Source organism: Trichomycterus rosablanca, chromosome 9 (assembly GCF_030014385.1).
Source record: "Trichomycterus rosablanca isolate fTriRos1 chromosome 9, fTriRos1.hap1, whole genome shotgun sequence".
NCBI classification, from domain to species: domain Eukaryota; kingdom Metazoa; phylum Chordata; class Actinopteri; order Siluriformes; family Trichomycteridae; genus Trichomycterus; species Trichomycterus rosablanca.
This window is the reverse complement of record NC_085996.1, coordinates 4294630-4314573: the sequence shown is the minus strand read 5'-3', so window position 1 is coordinate 4314573 and position 19944 is coordinate 4294630. Positions and strand designations below refer to the sequence as shown.

Here is a 19944-nt window from a genome sequence, read left to right as displayed (position 1 = left end):
GGGCGGCACGGTGGCTAAGTGGGTAGCACTGTCGATCCCCAGGTGGGGCGGTCCGGGTCCTTTCTGTGTGGAGTTTGCATGTTCTCCCCGTGCCTGCGTGGGTTTCCTCCGGGTGCTCCGGTTTCCTCCCACAGTCCAAAGACAGGCAAGTGAGGTGAATTGGAGATACTAAATTGTCCATGACTGTGTTCAATATAATCTTGTGAACTGATGAATCTCGTGTAATGAGTAACTACTGTTCCTGTCATGAATGTAACCAAAGTGTAAAACATGACGTTAAAATCCTAATAAACAAACTTTATTTGTTATTGTTGTTATAATTACTAGTTATATCATGAATATTATAATCATTATTTTTATTATTGTTATTTTTGTGGTAACTCTTATTAATATCAACGTTATATAATTATGAATAGTATATTTATCATTATATCATTATTATCACTATACAGGAGCTGGGCGGTTCCTGAATCACCCGGGTTAATGAATCTCAATTAACCCGGATCCTATGAGTCCTCTGACTGGCTGCTGTTAAGTTCACAAGGTGAGTGAGGAGACTCACCGAAACACCGTGGACTCAGATGATTTGGTGAACCGACCTTACTCCAGTTTGTGAATCTAAGTAATGTGTTAAATATTCTAATAAACAAGCGGTTAAACACACTGGTGTTCGTTATGTGGCTGATTTTATGCACGTTATTATTATTATCAGTAGTTGTGGTATAGATTAGTAATGCAGTGTATGTTCTTGAAAGCAAAACAACAAAATATAGTTATATTATTATTATTATTATTAAAATGTAAATGTATCATAGCCCCCATGGTAATTTATTGACTGTTTGTTTTGGTGCCACTGTGGCTGCCTGACTGGGTCAAGTTACTGTGGCAATTTATTGTTGACCATCCCCCTTGAACCTTTGACCCATTAATATACCCATCTGATTGGTAGGTGAGTCCACCGATAAGTCCACCTTAGAAAAAAGTGCCAACTTGTCATTGACAGGAGAAGTGTGAGATGCCAGGAGAGTTAAGAGAGAAGGATTTATTGACAGAAGTGATATTTGGATGCATTTTCATGCAGTGAATCAATCGCAATCAAAATGTCAGTACAAGTGACTCAACTGACTCAAGTGAACCGAATCACATTACAGAGTGACTCATTAACCCGAGTCCATAAAATGAAGCGAATTTACTACCACTGGTCTGCTCGCGCCATTCGTTTGACAGACAACTGACGTCACGTCTGGGCGGAGTTTCCGTAGAAGCTGCTAGAAAGAACCGTATCACAGTCACTACCGTAACCCAAATCCTTCCGATAGAGGATATAGTTCGGCAGTTTTTATTGTCTAGCGAATTACTACATGTGGTTTTTTGTTTATTTTATGTTAGAATAATGTCATTAGACAATATAATAAAATAAAACATTGGAAAACATTCGTTCAGTTACTCGGTTTGATTCACCTAACGAGGCCGTATTGGCGTAACAACCAATGCTACTTTTATGGTACCAACAAAAGAAAATAAAGGAGGTTTATATTATAGAATAATTAAATATGTTCATTAATTATGAGCAAATAAATAAATAAAAAGGACACACGTTTATTACAGATATACTGTCAGTTCTACTGCAATATAAAAATAATAATAGTACTCATGCATTTACTCATGTACTTATTACTTAATTCATCTTAAAAATACAATATTTAAAAATTATGCACTGCTACTATTATTATTATTATTTTCTTATTAATTCTATTATTATTATTATTACTACAAATGTTGGCTTTTGCATCTTTTGCTGCTAACAGTCTGGATGATCTAAAACAAGCTAAAATGTGGACTCATTTCCAGTCTGGTTCGGTCCATCTGAGATGAGTTTGTAACCAGAAAACTTAGTCTTATTTATGCATTTAACTTTCAGGTTGTATTTCTTGATGCAGCTTGATGCAGCTTGATGCAGAGGTGGACTGTGTTTAGTGGCAATGATTTTCCAAAGCACTCCAAAGCCTATATACTTATCTATATTTATCACAGTAGCATGACTGCTTCTAATGCAATGCTGTCTAAGGTCTAGAAGGTCTCAAATCTTGAGTAGTTTGTATACTTGCCCTTCATGAACTGAGAATCCCATCACAATATTGTGTATGACCTAAATAATGTGCAATATTACTTTAAGAAATGTTCTTCATGAATGGATTGGCAATAACATGGTAAACCTTTAGTGGATCATGATTCCTCCACTTGTTATCAGTTCACCTGCACATTGTGGAATTGTTTAAAACTCTGTCACTTAAATATTTTATAACCTTTTCAAATTTATTCTGCCCATGTCCCAATATTTTTTTAATGTGTTGCAAGCATGGAATCCAAAATTAGCTTCTATTTACAAAATACAATGAAATTGATCTGAATGATGAATATTTTACAATGTAACGCTTACATACTATTTATTTGTATTAATTTGAACTTTATTATTTCGTATTAATATTATAAAATGCATTATAAGAATATTCTTATCGTTTTAAATGATTATTGTGCTGCATTTCGTCGTGGTTTATGATGTTTATGATGATGCTCTGTACTGTTGTGCCTCAGGCGGAGCGCGGAGTGATACATCAATTCTATAGTATATAAAGTGTTCACTGGCCAATTCTCGTTCCCGTCCTTCTGTAACTCCCTGCACCAGAGCGCAGCGGAGAGTGTTAAAGTGTTCATCTGGTAGCATTTTATTCAAGACAAGTCAACGAAACAAAGCAAGGTGAGAGATGAGCCTCGTTTGTCTTTTTTAATCTATATATTTTTCATATATCTTTATGTTGAATTTAGTCGCACCACACCTTGAGCCGGGTTAGTTTCATTTAAGCCGGTCACGATGACTGTAATACGCAGCTAAAGATGTTCTTACTTTATTTTACAATCACTTACTGATACAGTTTCTTTAAATATTTCCTAATTTGTGAATCGGTGTTAGTTTGGACGTTCTGTTTCTTGGTGAAATGATAGAAATCGATTGGAACAATGGCTATGCGGTAGTCTGTGGCTGAACCTCATTTAGCACCGTGCTCGCTACAGTAGTGCACTACATGGTGTAAGAAGTGAACGAGTCCTTTTCCCTTCTTAGTGCACTTTAGGGTTCACAAGAATGTATTTGGGATACAGCCAACCGACCGCATGCCTCTCTGCCATTAGGATAATGTGGTTAATGCTCAGGTTTGCTGTGGATCAATAATATCTCGGTATATTCGATTTAATCGTTTGTACCACCAAAATACAGCGTTTTATTATATAGCTACTACAAATAGACTTTATTCTTTGAACGTATTTACAAATTCCAGTGTTTTTGTACTATATTTGAGTGAGTGTGTAAATAAGCTGGAATATTATATATACACTATAAATATAATTAATTTCAAGTTTAAATCCAGCCCTGATATTCACGCTTTCATTCTGTTCGGTTAATGCGACATGAATCCTCATCATGGTACTATTAGGTAACTTGGCCATTGTGAAGCACGTGGTTGCTCCTTTGTGCACACGGAAGTTCAGCCATGTTTAACTGTGGAGCTGAACTACATTAACCCTTCATACACCTACATTATAGTTTATATAACATTTTAAAGAGATTTCTCACTTTATGTACTGATTTGGGTTCTATATCAGCTAATGCGAGCCTGTTGGGGCATTAAGTAGGGTGGGTGAAGGGAAGGGAAGGGGGGCATTTGAACCCTTTCATGACCTCACAAGGGTAATCAGTCGAATGTGAATCATTAACATACTGTTTACGTCCATATAAATAAATAAAACACCCCTGATTTACTCTAAACTGGAGTAATTTGACCAGTTAGTGTAGAATTTTTCAGCATTTTTGTCCAAACACACTTAGTCTAAGCGTTTGAGAGTGAAGTTGCCCAACAGTGCCTTATAGAAGCCATATAGAATAGGATAGAAGGCCATATTAATAATTAATAGTGTTTGGGAACTAGGCAGGATCTGTATGTACTGTTCTAGGTACCCTGTTGTAACTTCTATTCAAATATCTACATCAGGTTAAAGCTTAGAACAGGTTAACCTGGATAGGTCAGGTGTTGCAATACTGGCTTTGATTGATAGATCACTATTAATCGCATAGGGAAAGTCATTAGCTCAAATAATAGTACACGAGTACCATGTCTCTCCTTTTTTTAGGGAACTGTCCGGACAAACTGCTTAGTTAAGATTCTGTTCTACTAAATGACCCCTGACTGTTGAGATCCTGAGCTGCTCATCTTACTGCAAGTCATGGTGGATGAATTGAACTGCGTGTCAAATGCTAATGCTTGCTTTGCTCTTTTTTTTTTTTTCTCCCCCCAGATGCCTGAAGAAATGCGCCAAGAGGAGGAGGCTGAGACCTTTGCCTTCCAGGCAGAGATCGCCCAGCTGATGTCCCTCATCATTAACACTTTTTATTCCAACAAGGAGATCTTCCTCAGGGAGATCATTTCCAACGCCTCTGATGTAGGTACCAGTTATCTAGGGGTTTTGGGCTGGGGGTGCAGGTTATGCTTAGGATTTACGTACAGAACTGTTCATTTGGATGTGCTTTGAAGATTGATTTGTTTGCCATTAACGGTAAAAACGGTAGCTCTGGATGGTAACTGGAAGTTCTGGTTCGATCTGTGCGCTCGTCTTTCCTGCCCGCAGGCCCTCGACAAAATCAGATACGAAAGTCTGACTGATCCGAGCAAGCTGGAGAGTGGGAAGGACCTGAAGATCGACATCATCCCCAACCAGCACGAACGCACACTGACCCTCATCGACACTGGAATCGGCATGACCAAGGCCGACCTCATTAACAACCTGGGAACCATCGCCAAGTCTGGAACCAAGGCCTTCATGGAGGCTCTTCAGGTACGGTGACGGCTCAGGACTCGGTTTAGGAACGACCACGAGACCTGCGGTTTTCCCGTATTTACCTGGATTTTCTGCCTCCCCAGGCTGGTGCAGATATCTCCATGATTGGGCAGTTCGGTGTGGGCTTTTACTCGGCATACCTGGTGGCTGAGAAGGTGGTGGTCATCACCAAGCATAACGACGACGAGCAGTACGCCTGGGAGTCCTCAGCCGGCGGATCCTTCACAGTCAAAGTTGACCAAGGTACGCTACGCTACGAGTAGAATATTTGATAGTTTATTAGTACCAGCCAAGGATCAAGCGGTCAGGAAAAGCCTGTTTTTAATAATATAGCCTAAATTTGCAGTTAGATTAATGTGCAGGACAATTTGCTTAACTAAAAAAAGCAATTTAATTTGCATATACTGTACATTTACATGGACCCGATTCAGCCCTTAAATTTCTTTAAATTCGGCTTTAAGGTGTTAAATTTGACTCTCTACCCCCTCAGGCGAGCCCATCGGCCGTGGAACCAAAGTCATCCTGCATCTGAAGGAGGACCAGACCGAGTACGTCGAGGATAAGCGAGTCAAGGAGGTGGTCAAGAAGCACTCTCAGTTCATCGGCTACCCCATCACCCTCTATGTAAGCGTCAGGGCGTGGCTCCGTCCACATCTCCGTCTTTGGTTGCATCTTGAGTTCCTGAATTCTTATTGATCGTTTTATTTATTTATTTATTTATTTATTTTTCTCCAGGTGGAGAAGGAGCGCGACAAGGAGATCAGCGACGACGAAGCCGAGGAGGAGAAGGAAGAGAAGGAGGTGAAGGAGGAGGAGGAGGAAGGCGAGGACAAGCCCAAGATCGAGGACGTAGGCTCGGACGACGAGGAGGACGCCTCCAAGGACAAGAAGAAGAAGAAGAAAATCAAGGAGAAGTACATCGACCAGGAGGAGCTGAACAAGACCAAGCCCATCTGGACCAGGAACCCTGATGACATCACCAACGAGGAGTACGGCGAGTTCTACAAGAGCCTGACCAACGACTGGGAGGACCACCTTGCCATCAAGGTATTGGAGATCTGGACGTTTCGGTTCGGTCCTAGGTCCTTTTTATTTGTCATCAATTAGATTAATAACTTTTTTTTTTTTTTTTTTTCGCCCGTAGCACTTCTCAGTGGAGGGTCAGCTGGAGTTCCGCGCCCTGCTCTTCATCCCCCGCCGTGCCCCCTTCGACCTCTTCGAGAACAAGAAGAAGAAGAATAACATCAAGCTGTACGTCAGGAGGGTCTTCATCATGGACAGCTGCGAGGAGCTCATCCCAGAGTACCTGAGTAAGAGAACGTCCAGCCTAAATAAAATAAAACCGCACAGCAAAGGAAGAACGCTAACGTAGGGGTTATGGAACACGCCACACGACCACGTGTACTTCATCGTACGTGGGTGGTGCAGATGACTGATATCGCGACCTGTGTAGGAAGAGAGAAAATGCTTTGGTTCGTGTGGTACTAGTGTTGTAGTGCGGCTGCAGCAACCCTGGTTCGAATCTGGGTCACGTCAAAGGCTCTTGATGGCATGGCGTGGCACAGTGGGGTCAATGATGCAAGCTTGTATGAACCAATCAAATGAGGGCTGATGCTCTGTATAAGGTACTTGATTAGTAAGCAGAATCACCTTGTTGCCACTGTTGGACCCCTGAGCAAGCCCTGAGCCTCAATGCCCCCCCTCTTTTCTCCAGGCATCACTCTAAAGCTTCAGTGAATCATTTGATCCAAACAACATGATTCATTGCTCTGCTGTTGCCATGACGACCGTTCACCCAACTTTTGTCTGCCCCCTCAGACTTCATCCGCGGCGTGGTGGACTCCGAGGATCTGCCCCTGAACATCTCCAGGGAGATGCTGCAGCAGAGCAAGATCCTGAAGGTGATCCGCAAGAACATCGTCAAGAAGTGCCTGGAGCTGTTCGCCGAGCTCAGGGAGGACAAGGAGAACTACAAGAAGTTCTACGAGGCCTTCTCCAAGAACATCAAGGTGAGGGTGGTCCACTGCTGATACACGCTTGAATGTGATCCCTTAGGGCTTCCTAGCACCCCTCATGCTGGACCTGCATTTTATTTGGGATTGTGCACGTCCAGTTCCCCGGTTAGAACTTCGTCTGCCGCCGGTGACCCCTGAGGAAGCCTCAGACCATCGCACCCCCCATCCGGTGTGTACAAATCTCTCTCGTCCATTTACGTTCATGGCATTTAGCAGACGCCGTTATCCAAAGCGATTTACAATCAAGAGCCTCGCTCAAGGGCACAACGGTGGCAGATGTAGGGCTTCCTTTTAATTAACCCCTTAACCGCTACCACTGCCCACATCCATCCAGCAGAGGCCGCAAATCACAGCAGCATTGAGATCTTGGCAGTGGTGGGCTAGCAGGGTTTAGATCATCATATGTGCAATAATAATAATAATAATGTAAGTATTTTAATTGTGTGAAATAACTAACTTTCTATTTGTAAAAACTTTCTTAGAAATACAAACTTGAGGACTTTTTATTTTTTTTATAAATTACTGCCCCGAATAACTGGTCCTGCCTCGAAAATTACTCAATGGAGTAAACAAGGCGTTAGAAAAACCAAATAAACAAACGGTCTATTTAATAATTTAAAACAAAGAAAAAAGAAGAAAAATTTGCAGCGTTTATTCTTCTACATAAATGGGTACTACTGTAAGAACTGCAATTTCCCTCTGGGATCAATAAAGTATTTGGATTCTGACTTAACACTGTAGAAGAATGAAGCTTAATCCCCTTTTATTTATTTATTTTTTTCTTCTAGCTGGGCATCCATGAAGACTCTCAGAACCGCAAGAAACTCTCGGAGCTGCTGCTGTACCACAGCTCCCAGTCCGGAGACGAGATGACCTCTCTGTCGGAGTACCTCGGCCGCATGAAGGACAACCAGAAATCCATCTACTACATCACTGGTGAGACGCAGCACTACTTCTAGGTGACGTTTCTACAGATCGATTAGTGTGGGGGTGGTTTTAAACCCTTGGAGTGGTCTGCTCAACCATTTGGTGGAGATTACCTTGGGTCTAATATCTTTACCAAAAACAATGCAAACATGATCACAAACTTTCTGACACATACAAACTTGAGGCCTTTTTTTTTTTTTTTTTTTTTTTAATAAACTCAATAAATTCCTGCCCCAAATAACCGCTCCTGCCTTGAAATAACTCAACAGGAGTAAACAAGGTGTCAAAACAAAACAAATAAACAAACTAACTTTGGGTCTAAATACTTGAGGCAACACAATGTGATCCTGAGGTCTTGTGTTCGAGTCTCAGTGGTGCTACTCATAAGGTTTGGACTGTGGGTGCTACACTGGGGCTCGCCTCGGCCAGCGTCGGGCCGATAGGGGAGTTGTTGTAGCCTAGCAGTCAAGTCAGGACTTGGGTTCAAGCCCCACCACTGCCAGGAGTCTTAACCAACCTTGCATAAAATATACCAAATTATAAAGACAAGCTGATGAGATAAGCAGACGCACACAATACATGTATTGTTATTATGTATGTATTTAAATATGGGCCGTATCTACTCCTTGGTTGACGTGTCGAACTCGGATATTGGTAGAGGACACCGTGGTTCTAAGAAAACAGCCTTTCTAACCTATATCAACCTTAAAAATGCAGAAATACTCATAAAATCCCTTAATATAAGACTGAAAACATGTAATACAAAACCAGTGCACCAATATTAGCATTAAACACAGATTTCCTGCTATGAATATCTCATGTGTGACATGGCATTATAGAAGCAAACAAAACATAGGTTTAGTCCCAAGAAACTATAAGAAATACTAAAAAAACACTTTATATAGACATTATTTTCTATGGTGAGACCATTAAAGGGTTAAAGAGCAACCTTACTGTCCCTTCCCAGGTGAGAGCAAGGACCAGGTGGCGAACTCCGCCTTCGTGGAGCGGGTGCGCAAGCGCGGCTTCGAGGTTCTCTACATGACCGAGCCCATCGACGAGTACTGCGTCCAGCAGCTGAAGGAATTCGAGGGCAAGACCCTGGTGTCGGTCACCAAGGAGGGGCTGGAGCTGCCCGAGGACGAGGAGGAGAAGAAGAAGATGGAGGAGGACAAGGCCAAGTTCGAGAGCCTGTGCAAGCTGATGAAGGAGATCCTGGATAAGAAGGTCGAGAAGGTAAACGAAACGGTTCTATCGCTTCTCCTTTGATTGAAATATCGCTTCTTGATCTTGACCGTTCCTAACGCCGCTCCGTCAACAGGTCACCGTGTCCATCAGACTGGTCTCCTCGCCCTGCTGCATCGTCACCAGCACGTACGGCTGGACGGCCAACATGGAGCGCATCATGAAGGCCCAGGCCCTGAGGGACAACTCCACCATGGGCTACATGATGGCCAAGAAGCACCTGGAGATCAACCCCGACCACCCCATCATGGAGATGCTGAGGCAGAAGGCCGAGGCCGACAAGAACGACAAGGCGGTGAAGGACCTGGTCATCCTGCTGTTCGAGACCGCCCTGCTCTCGTCCGGCTTCTCCCTGGACGACCCACAGACGCACTCCAACCGCATCTACAGGATGATCAAGCTGGGCCTGGGTAAGACCGGGGGTGGATCGCGTGGGGCGTGCGTTCGGGTCTCGGTGGTGCCGCTCGCCTGGCCAGTGGTGGATTTGATCGCCTGGTTGAGGTTGTTGGTCTGATCAGAAGGTTGCTGGCTCGAGTCCCTCCACGGTCAAGCTGCCTTAATGCAAGCGATTTCGGACGGTGCAGGTGCCACACTGTGGCTCTCCTGAGCCTAGTGTTTAAGGTACCGGACTAGTAATCGAAAGGTCGCTGGTTCAAGCCCCACCACTGCCAGGTTGCCACTGTTGGGCCCTTGAGCAAGGCCCTTAAGTCTGAATTGCTTAGACGATACACTACTGTAAATTGCTTTGGATAAAAGCCTCCGCTAAATGATGGATTAATATCATTAGAGTGAATAAGAGGGAATTGGACATGACTAAGTCACATTTTAAACCTCTCCTCCTCCCCTGCAGGTATCGACGATGACGATTTGTCCCCCGAAGAGCCGAGCTCCACCCCCGCCACGGAGGAGATCCCGCCCCTGGAGGGAGACGACGACGCTTCACGCATGGAGGAGGTCGACTAAACCCCCGTGCCACCCGCTACCCCTTTTTAGCCTCACTTTTTTTCTAACGCCATTCCCTTCGCGCCCCGTACGAGGGCGACCCGGTCGAAACCCATCGCTGTTTTTTGTTTTTTTGTTTTCGTTGTACAAATTGTAATAGTCAAAACGGCTGTAATTTTTTGACGGTCGGTCCCGGTTACGATGCGCCTCCTGCCGCACCGAGCTTCCTGTAAAGTGAGGCACCAGGGGAAGTGAAGAACATTCCACCGCTCTACTGCTCGCTGCATTTGGGGGTGGACTGCAAAACGACCCGTTCTGCCTGATTCCAGACTCGTGTGTTCAAGTGTGTTTTTGTTTTTGCAGATTAAAAGTCGTGATAAAATTTCGACCGTCTTGTCGTCTCTATCATTTGCTTTTATGTGACCGAGATTTGAGAATTGGTCTGAAATCGAGTTTAGTTCTACAATTACTGACTAGTCCCTTTCTTTTTTTTTTTTTTTTTTTTCATGCTGTTCTTCAGTGGTCAGGACCCCCACAGAGCAGGTATTATTTAGATGGTGGATGATTCTCAGCACTGCAGTGTTAGTGTGTGTGGTGCTGGTATGAGTGGAAACGCCTCACTGTCACTGCTGGACTGAGAATAGTCCACCAGCCAACAGTGCCCCATGGGCAGCGTCCTATGACCACTGATGGTCTAGAAGATGAGCGACTCAAACAGCAGCAATAGATGAGCGATCGTCTCTGACTTTACATCTACAAGGTGGACCGACCAGGTAGGAGTGTCTAATAGTGGACAGTGAGTGGACACGGTGTTTAAATACTCCAGCAGCGCTGCTGTGTCTGATCCACTCATACCAGCACAACACACACTAACACACCACCACCATGTCAATGTTACTGCAGAGCTGAGAATCATCCACCACCTAAATAATACCTGCTCTGTGGGGGTCCTGACCACTGAAGAACAGGGTGAAAGGGGGTAACGAAGCATGTAGAGAAACGGATGGACTACAGTCAGTAATTGTAGAACTACAAAGTGCTTCTATATGGTAAGTGGAGCTGATAACATGGAGAGTGAGTGTTGAAACAAGGAGGTGGTTTTAATGTTATGGCTGATCGGTGTATATATAATGAATAAAGATGAACCAGACTTTCTGTGTTCCTCGGGTGACCTCAAACCTACGGGCTTCAGGATTGGGTGTGAAGGGTCCATATCTGAACTAGTGCAGGGGTAAAAAAATAAAAATCTAAAATATGATATGAACGTAATACAACCACTTTTTCCAGGACGTTTTGTAAATTGCAATGTAAAGGAGAATCTGTAACATTTGTTGGAATCCTGCAGAACGAAGTTGGAACAGGAGCAAAGTAAGACTAAACTGTTATAGGATATTAATGTGCAGTTTGTGATTTGGTAACAGGTGAGGGAATCGTATAGGATCAAATAAAGGTTCATGCTGAACTTCAAAGAGAATTGTCAGTACGTTTGTTTTACCACCTACTGTTCATAATATTGTGAAAAGATTAAGAGGATCTGGAGAGATCTTTGTGTAGGGCAAAGCCAAAACCAAGAGTGTGTGATCCTTGAGCCCTCCAACAGTACTGCAGTGCTCAGGAGTACCTGGGGAAATCATTGTCACTTAACACAGTCTCCCGCTACGTTAAACGACACCCCCAGAGTAAACTGGACATTAATCATGTGCACATAAAATAACCTTAACCCTGTACTATCAACCACACTAAGTTAGATTTTTACACTGCAGCCCTGATCACACACTATCAGATACTGCTCCTGAACATCTCCCACTACTGCTTATCTCCCTAACATATTCAAATCCAGTGCTCCCCAACGTTTTTGCACCACGGTCCGGTTTCATATCGGATATAATTTTACGGACCGGCATGGGCGGGAGGATTTAAAATAAAAAGATAGGACGAGCATAATAAAAAAACACAAAGTTCACAACGATACTAATTACCAATGGAAAATCACTAGGAACCCTGAGCTTTTTTCGCTGCAATGAGACGCTCCCACCTTGGGGTGATAGGAGACAATAACACCTGAGGTGTGTGTTCCTAAGGGCCAGTGATAGCTCAGTGGTTAAGTACTGGACTAGTAAACAGAAAGTTGCCGGTTCAAGCCCCGCAGCCACCACCAAGTTGCCCCTGTTGGGTCCCTGAGCAAAGCCCTTAACCCTCAATTGCTCAAGTCGCTTTGGATAAAGGTGTCTGCTAAATGCTGTGAATGTAATGTCCAGTCTACTCTGTAACTTTGTTTTGGTTGCCGTCACTGCAGAAAATCTCTAATTATTTATTCTTTCTGTGTGACCCGGTAATAAATGACCCACGGTCCGGTGGTTGGGGACCACTGTTCTAATCATCTCCTGAACATCTCCATTTAATTAGCATTAGTACGTTTTGTGTTGTGTTCATTGCTTGTTTACATACAGTAAGTTTAAACCTAGTTATTAAGCACCAGGATTTAGAAGATTCATGAACACCACACTCATGAACACCAGATCTCCACTGGGTGGCGCTGCTCTCTAACACAGAATTGCTCTGACCGACTGCATGAGGACGCCATTCCACGATCCTTAAAGTGGGCTGTGTCCCAAATCACAAGCAACTGTACGCACCATGTGGCACACAGCTCCTCCCAAATACACTGTACACGTCTTACGACTGATAAATGTGCAGCAACAGTTTAGGGAAGGCTCTTTCCTGTTCCAGCATGCACAGAGCGAGCTCTATTAAGACTCTTATAACTCTGATTTAATGTATTTATTCCCCAAATGATTACAGAACGTTGTGATGATTAATGTGCTTCTGTCCCAACGTTTTTGAAACGTGTTGCAGGAATCAAATTTGAAATAAATGTAAATTTATAAATTATTTATTGTTTTTTTTTATCCAGTCCAGTCACGGCCAATTGGATCTTATCTCTCTTATCTCTCTGCCACCCCCACCCCTGATCGAGGAGCGCCCCTTTTGACACTTGCACAGCTGCCAACCACTTCTTTTCACCTGCCAGGGAAAAAGAAGACACATATATCAAAAACTAAACTGTACAGTATATAAACAGAGTAGGGCAGCTGTAGCCTAGTGGTTAAGGTACCGGACTAGTAATCAAAAGGTCTCTGGTTCAAGCCCCACCACCACCAGGTTGTCACTGTTGGACCCTGTATACTTCTCTATATACAAAAGCTTCTCACAAGAATTTGAAGTATGTCTGTGGGAATTTGTGTTCATTTAGTCAAAAGATGACAGCATTTTTATGGCCGGGCACTGACGTCGGTCAAGAAAGCCTCAGTTGATGTTCCGGTTCATCCCAGAGCTGTTGAGTGGGGTTGAGCTCAGGACTCCAGAGGTCCAGGACGACAGACCGGGCCCGTGTCGCAGTGGGCGTGTGCCGATCCGGCTCTCTTTGATCGGATTGGGGGTTGTGCAAGAGGCGATGGAATCACAATCGGGAATTGGATATGACTAAATTGGGATATAAAAAGGAGGGGGGCAAAAGTATTGGGACGCCCCTTCTAATAATGGAATTCAAGTGTTTTAGCCACAACAGGTGTGATTGATTTATCATATAAAGGAAAGTCTATGCTTCCAACAGTTTAGGGAAGGCTCTTACCTGTTCCAGCATGAGCAAACTCAGTTTAAAGAAGCTCCAGTGTCCTGCTCAGACCTCTGACCTCAGCCCCGCTTAACAGCGTGGCTCTCCATACGCGATACGGATCTTTGTGTGATCCCAACACTGACAGGTGATAAGAAGTGGCCCCAGACCGGGCCCGTGTCGCAGTGTGCCGATCCGGCTCTCTTTGATCGGATTGGGGGTTGTGCAAGAGGCGGCGGATTCAGAATCGGAAATTGGATATGACTAAATTGGGATATAAAGAGAAGGAAGGAGGGGGGGTCCCACTCACCCACTCAAGAGCTCTGGAATGAACCTGAACGTCATTGGAGGCTTTTCGGTCATTCAAACGCTCTTTTGTGCAACTGATCGGGCACAAATTCCCACAGACACACTTCAAAGTCTTGTGAAAAGCAGATCTGCACCCATCAGATATAACATTTATAATTCGGCATTTAGCAGACGCTTTTTATCCAAATCGACTTACAATTATAAGGGCCCAACAGTGGTGGGGTCTTCCCTAAACTGCTACTTCAAAGTTGAAAGCACAGAATTTCCTTTAAATAACTGATTTATTACTAATTTTAGCAACTGTTGTGGCCGAAACACGAATTCAAAACCTTGAAGAAGGGGCGCCCCAATACTTTTGTACGTTTTGTGTATTTCAAGTAAATGAATGTAAGTGAGCCCCGTTATCAGCGAGCAGGATCTGTGGTGCCGCCTACAGACGGCTGAATTCACCGCTCGAACGTTTCTGGTGTTGCATCACATATTTGGGTTTCTTCTAAATCACATGCTCTAGGGTAAGGAGGCGCTGTGAGGGGGAGGAGGTGGAGCAGGAGGTGGAGGAGGAGGTTTCTGCTGTGGTGCTCGGTTCACATCCTCAGGTGCAGAAATGAGTCGCTGGAAGCCGCCGAACCGCCGTGAATCACTCATAACCGGCTCAAAGTTCAGCTCACGATCTGACGATCGACACTGAAGATGCGCCGGTGTGCACTGGGGCCTGAGACGTGGCCTCTGAGGCGTGGCGTCCGAGACGTAGCCATCGCCCGTCCAGCAACAACGTTTACATTTACATCTTCAGCATTCAGCAGACACCTTTATCCAAAGCGACTTACAGTACAGTGACAGTAAACAGTCTGAGCAGCAATTGAGGGTTAAGGGCCCAACAGCTGCAACCTGACAGTGGTGGGGCTTGAACCCAACTTTGCAGCAACAGTTTAGGGAAGGCTCTTACCTGTTCCAGCATGAGCAAACTCTTTTTAAAGAAGCTCCAGTGTCCTGCTCAGATCTCTGACCTCGATACAGATCTTTGTGGGATCCCAACACTGACCGGTGATAAGAAGCGGCCCCAGACCGGGCCCCTGTCGCAGTGGCCGTGTGGTGATCCGGCTCTCTTTGATCGGATTGGGGGTTGTGCAGGAGGCGGCGGATTCGCAATCGGGAATTGGATATGACTAAATTGGGATATAAAAATAAGGTACCCACTGAACAGCTCTGGAATGAACCCGAACGTCAATGGAGGCTTTCCAGTCATTCAAACGCTTTTTTGTACAACTGATCGGGCACAAATTCCCACAGACACACTTCTAAGCTCTGCAAGATCTGCACCCATCAGATCAGATATTACATTTACATTTTCGGCATTTAGCAGACGCTTGTATCCAATTATGTAATAATTTATTACCAATTATGACTGAACACAATTTATGAGCAATTGAGAGTTTTAAGGGCCTCGCTCAGGGGCCCAACAATGCCAGTGTTGGTGGTGGTTGGGCTTGAATCGGCAACCTTCGGATTACTAGTCCAGTACCTTAACCACTGAGCTATCACTGCTCTATAAGTACTGCAAACTATCAGACAACTGTGTTTAAACTGTCTGTCCGGGCTGCAGCACTCACTACTGGGTTCCAAACTGCTTAGGAAGCCACGTCGGCACAAACGGGAGTTTGATGGATCTTGTTTTCATGGTCAAGCATCTGTCTCTAATCTCAGACAGGGCTGACAAGACTGCTGGTTTTCATACCTGAGAACGACCACGCCTCACTTTCCTGGTTTAACTGGTCTTCAGTCGGTCCTGGACCATAGTGGACTGACCAGTTGAATCGTGTGAAGCTCCTGCCGACTATACCAACCTGTTGCTACACCACACCGTCCATCTATTTGCAGATAAGACAGGATGCACATGATCTCAAACCATGCCAAGGTCCTTAAAGATCGAACCCGGGTCCTTAGGATCTCAAAGCCTTTAGGGAACAATTGCTGCACCCTGGAGAGGGCTGATCCTGGATGGCAGTGCATGTCACTCCACACATGATACCGTGACTCACCTGACAGGTGAAAAGAAGCGGTTCACAGCTATGACAAGAGACCATGCCAGAGTTCTTAAACAGAATGACATTAGGGGAGGATCAAACCCGGGTCCTTAGGATCTCAAAGCCTTTAGGGACATATTGCTGCACCCTGGGGAAGGCTGATCATGGATGGCAGTGCATGTCTCTCCGAACGCGATAACGTGCTCTGTGAGACTCTGTAAGACTCCGCCCCTGGCAGGTGAAAAGAAGCGGTCAACAGCTATGGCGAGAGAGAGATACGCTCAAACTGGACACAAGTGGATTGGGTGAAAAAAGGCAGAACACACTAAAAAAACAATGTAATCCTTTGTTCTCTAACACCAAAGGTCAACATGAGTGAGTATTTCAACTCTGCAAAAGTATTCACACCCCCCCTAAAACACAGAAGAGAGATGAGAGACAGAAATCCCCTCAGTCACATTCTTGCTTGGAGGAAAGATTAGTAAACCGGGTTATAAAGGCCAGAGTGATGCACAAAGAAGTCCGATTTGTTCCTCTCCTCTCGCACAAAAGCCCACAAAAGCCCACAAAAGCCCACCCCGGGTTTCAGCTTCCCCTTCCTGTGGAAACTCGGGTGAAAACTCGACCGCGGCTTCTGATTTCTAGCTCTGCGGCTTCGACGCGCCCACGCGCCAGAGTTACGACGAAGCAGGAAGCGCGGGTGCTCATCTAAATCTGGGAATCCCTCCTCACCCACGGGGGGCCAGGTTACCATCGTGTCTTCATATCAAAACAACATCAAGCACTGAATCATCGATCGGATTACCATACGTCAGGTAGTGGGGGTCCCGATTCGCCTCATCGGGTTTTTACAACTGCAGAACGTTTGGTTGCATTTAATACGTTAGATATACACGATATGGAGAAGTTCACGTGTTTCAGCTAGAACAATCACTAACAGGTGTAATAGGTCCATTGGGTAATAAATCATTAGAGAGGTTTAGTCCAGCTCAGTTTCTAAATAAATAATAAATGAATTGGTGTGGAACAGTGGTAGCCTAGTGGGTAGAGCTTAAGACTATCAATCGTATGGTTGAGAGTTCGAATCCCAGCTCTGCAATGCAGCCAATGTTGGGCCCTTTAGCAAGGCCCTTAACCCTCCCTGCGCCAAAGGTGCCTTACAATGGCTGACCCCGCCTTCCAAACAAGCTGTTTTACTGTACACGTGTACAGGTCCTTCTAAAAAAATTCGCATATTGTGATAAAGTTCATTATTTTCCATAATGTAATGATAAAAATTAAACTTTCATATATTTTAGATTCATTGCACACCAACTGAAATATTTCAGGTCTTTTATTGTTTTAATACTGATGATTTTGGCATACAGCTCATGAAAACCCAAAATTCCTATCTCAAAAAATTAGCATATCATGAAAAGGTTCTCTAAACGAGCTATTAACCTAATCATCTGAATCAACGAATTAACTCTAAACACCTGCAAAAGATTCCTGAGGCTTTTAAAAACTCCCAGCCTGGTTCATTACTCGAAACTGCAATCATGGGTAAGACTGCCGACCTGACTGCTGTCCAGAAGGCCATCATTGACACCCTCAAGCAAGAGGGTAAGACACAGAAAGAAATTTCTGAACGAATAGGCTGTTCCCAGAGTGCTGTATCAAGGCACCTCAGTGGGAAGTCTGTGGGAAGGAAAAAGTGTGGCAGAAAACGCTGCACAACGAGAAGAGGTGACCGGACCCTGAGGAAGATTGTGGAGAAGGGCCGATTCCAGACCTTGGGGGACCTGCGGAAGCAGTGGACTGAGTCTGGAGTAGAAACATCCAGAGCCACCGTGCACAGGCGTGTGCAGGAAATGGGCTACAGGTGCCGCATTCCCCAGGTCAAGCCACTTTTGAACCAGAAACAGCGGCAGAAGCGCCTGACCTGGGCTACAGAGAAGCAGCACTGGACTGTTGCTCAGTGGTCCAAAGTACTGTTTTCGGAAATCAAGGTGCCAGAGTCTGGAGGAAGACTGGGGAGAAGGAAATGCCAAAATGCCTGAAGTCCAGTGTCAAGTACCCACAGTCAGTGATGGTCTGGGGTGCCATGTCAGCTGCTGGTGTTGGTCCACTGTGTTTTATCAAGGGCAGGGTCAATGCAGCTAGCTATCAGGAGATTTTGGAGCACTTCATGCTTCCATCTGCTGAAAAGCTTTATGGAGATGAAGATTTCATTTTTCAGCACGACCTGGCACCTGCTCACAGTGCCAAAACCACTGGTGAATGGTTTACTGACCATGGTATTACTGTGCTCAATTGGCCTGCCAACTCTCCTGACCTGAACCCCATAGAGAATCTGTGGGATATTGTGAAGAGAAAGTTGAGAGACACAAGACCCAACACTCTGGATGAGCTTAAGGCCGCTATCGAAGCATCCTGGGCCTCCATAACACCTCAGCAGTGCCACAGGCTGATTGCCTCCATGCCACGCCGCATTGAAGCAGTCATTTCTGCAAAAGGATTCCCGACCAAGTATTGAGTGCATAACTGAACATAATTATTTGAAGGTTGACTTTTTTTGTATTAAAAACACTTTTCTTTTATTGGTCGGATGAAATATGCTAATTTTTTGAGATAGGAATTTTGGGTTTTCATGAGCTGTATGCCAAAATCATCAGTATTAAAACAATAAAAGACCTGAAATATTTCAGTTGGTGTGCAATGAATCTAAAATATATGAAAGTTTAATTTTTATCATTACATTATGGAAAATAATGAACTTTATCACAATATGCTAATTTTTTTAGAAGAACCTGTATATGTATAAATGACAAATAAAGGCATTCTTTTTCTTAAATAAATGAAACGGGCACAAATTCCCACAGACATGCTTTAAAGTCTCGTGAGAAGCAGATCTGCTCTGCTAGTTCTGCACCAATCAGCTGTAGGTGCTGCAAAGTGTGAGGTTCAAACGACCGGACGACCAAGTGTTAAGTGTTTCGTTTGGGCTTTTTTGAATCAAAGAAAAGATTCAGATTCAGTTCAATGTGTCCACATAACATGACTGAATCGGAACTGAATAATTTATGACGACGTATTTAATAATTACGTGCACTGTACGTTTACGTATTCGGCATTTAGCAGACGCCTTTATCCAAAGCGACAGTACTGTGACTGTCTGAGCATTGAGCCTTGCTCAAGGGCCCAACAGCAGCAACCTGGGTTTGAACCAGTGACCTTCTGATTATTAGTCCAGCACCTTAACCACTAGGCTACAACTGTAAAAGCATCCAGTCTTCTCGTGGATGCTGATGAGGGTTCAGTTGTTTGTTCCTTTAAGAGAAACACCGGCTGCGTCTCATTTGCATTACTGAAAAGCACACAAACACACGCATGGGTTCGGCTGGTATAGCGAGTGGGTACGTGTGGGCGCAAGGTGCAATACGGTGGGGAAGCCATGACTGTACACAACACACTTACTGTACGCAGAGTGGTTCTTCATCTGTGTTGAAGGTGAGATTTCCACCCTTACCGCTCCCTCTGACTCAATTTCAGGCCAGGCTGTGTTTCAAAACAGCGCCAAAGAGCACCAAGGGGTGCCAACACCCTCGGCATCGTGACTCAACACAAAAACAAAACAAAATACCACCGCAGTATCGGGACTCCCTTTAACCGTGTTTAGTTCTTTATAATTCTGTCAGAATTCTTGTCTGATCCTTTCATCAAGCTCTGATACTGTGGTACTCTTGTGTGTAGAGCTTTGGCCTATCAATTGTGGGCTACTGTTGGGCCCTTGAGCAAGGCCCTTTGAAACTATGGGCTCCAGGGGCGCTGTATAACAGCTCGGCCTGCGCTCTGACCCCAGCTTCCAAACGAAGAACTACGGAACTACACAGAAAGGTACGTTGGCGCCCAGGTGATATTCCGCGGGCACACCAGCACCGAGATTCTGAACTTCTCGGTTCAAAACTCGGCACTGCCACCGGTCGACTAATTGGCCACC

General features: G+C 44.5%; 1 protein-coding gene across 1 annotated transcript; it reads left to right on the top strand.

Moving 5' to 3' along the window:
• Positions 1-2655: 2655 nt before the first annotated feature.
• On the top strand, positions 2656-10405 carry hsp90ab1 (heat shock protein 90, alpha (cytosolic), class B member 1). The gene is made up of 12 exons (XM_063001693.1): positions 2656-2758; positions 4351-4494; positions 4681-4887; positions 4974-5133; positions 5381-5514; positions 5626-5937; positions 6035-6200; positions 6709-6899; positions 7694-7841; positions 8800-9068; positions 9154-9487; positions 9928-10405. The coding sequence occupies exons 2-12, from the start codon at positions 4351-4353 to the stop codon at positions 10038-10040; spliced, it is 2178 nt and encodes a 725-aa protein (XP_062857763.1). The 5' UTR covers positions 2656-2758; the 3' UTR covers positions 10041-10405.
• Positions 10406-19944: the final 9539 nt, after the last annotated feature.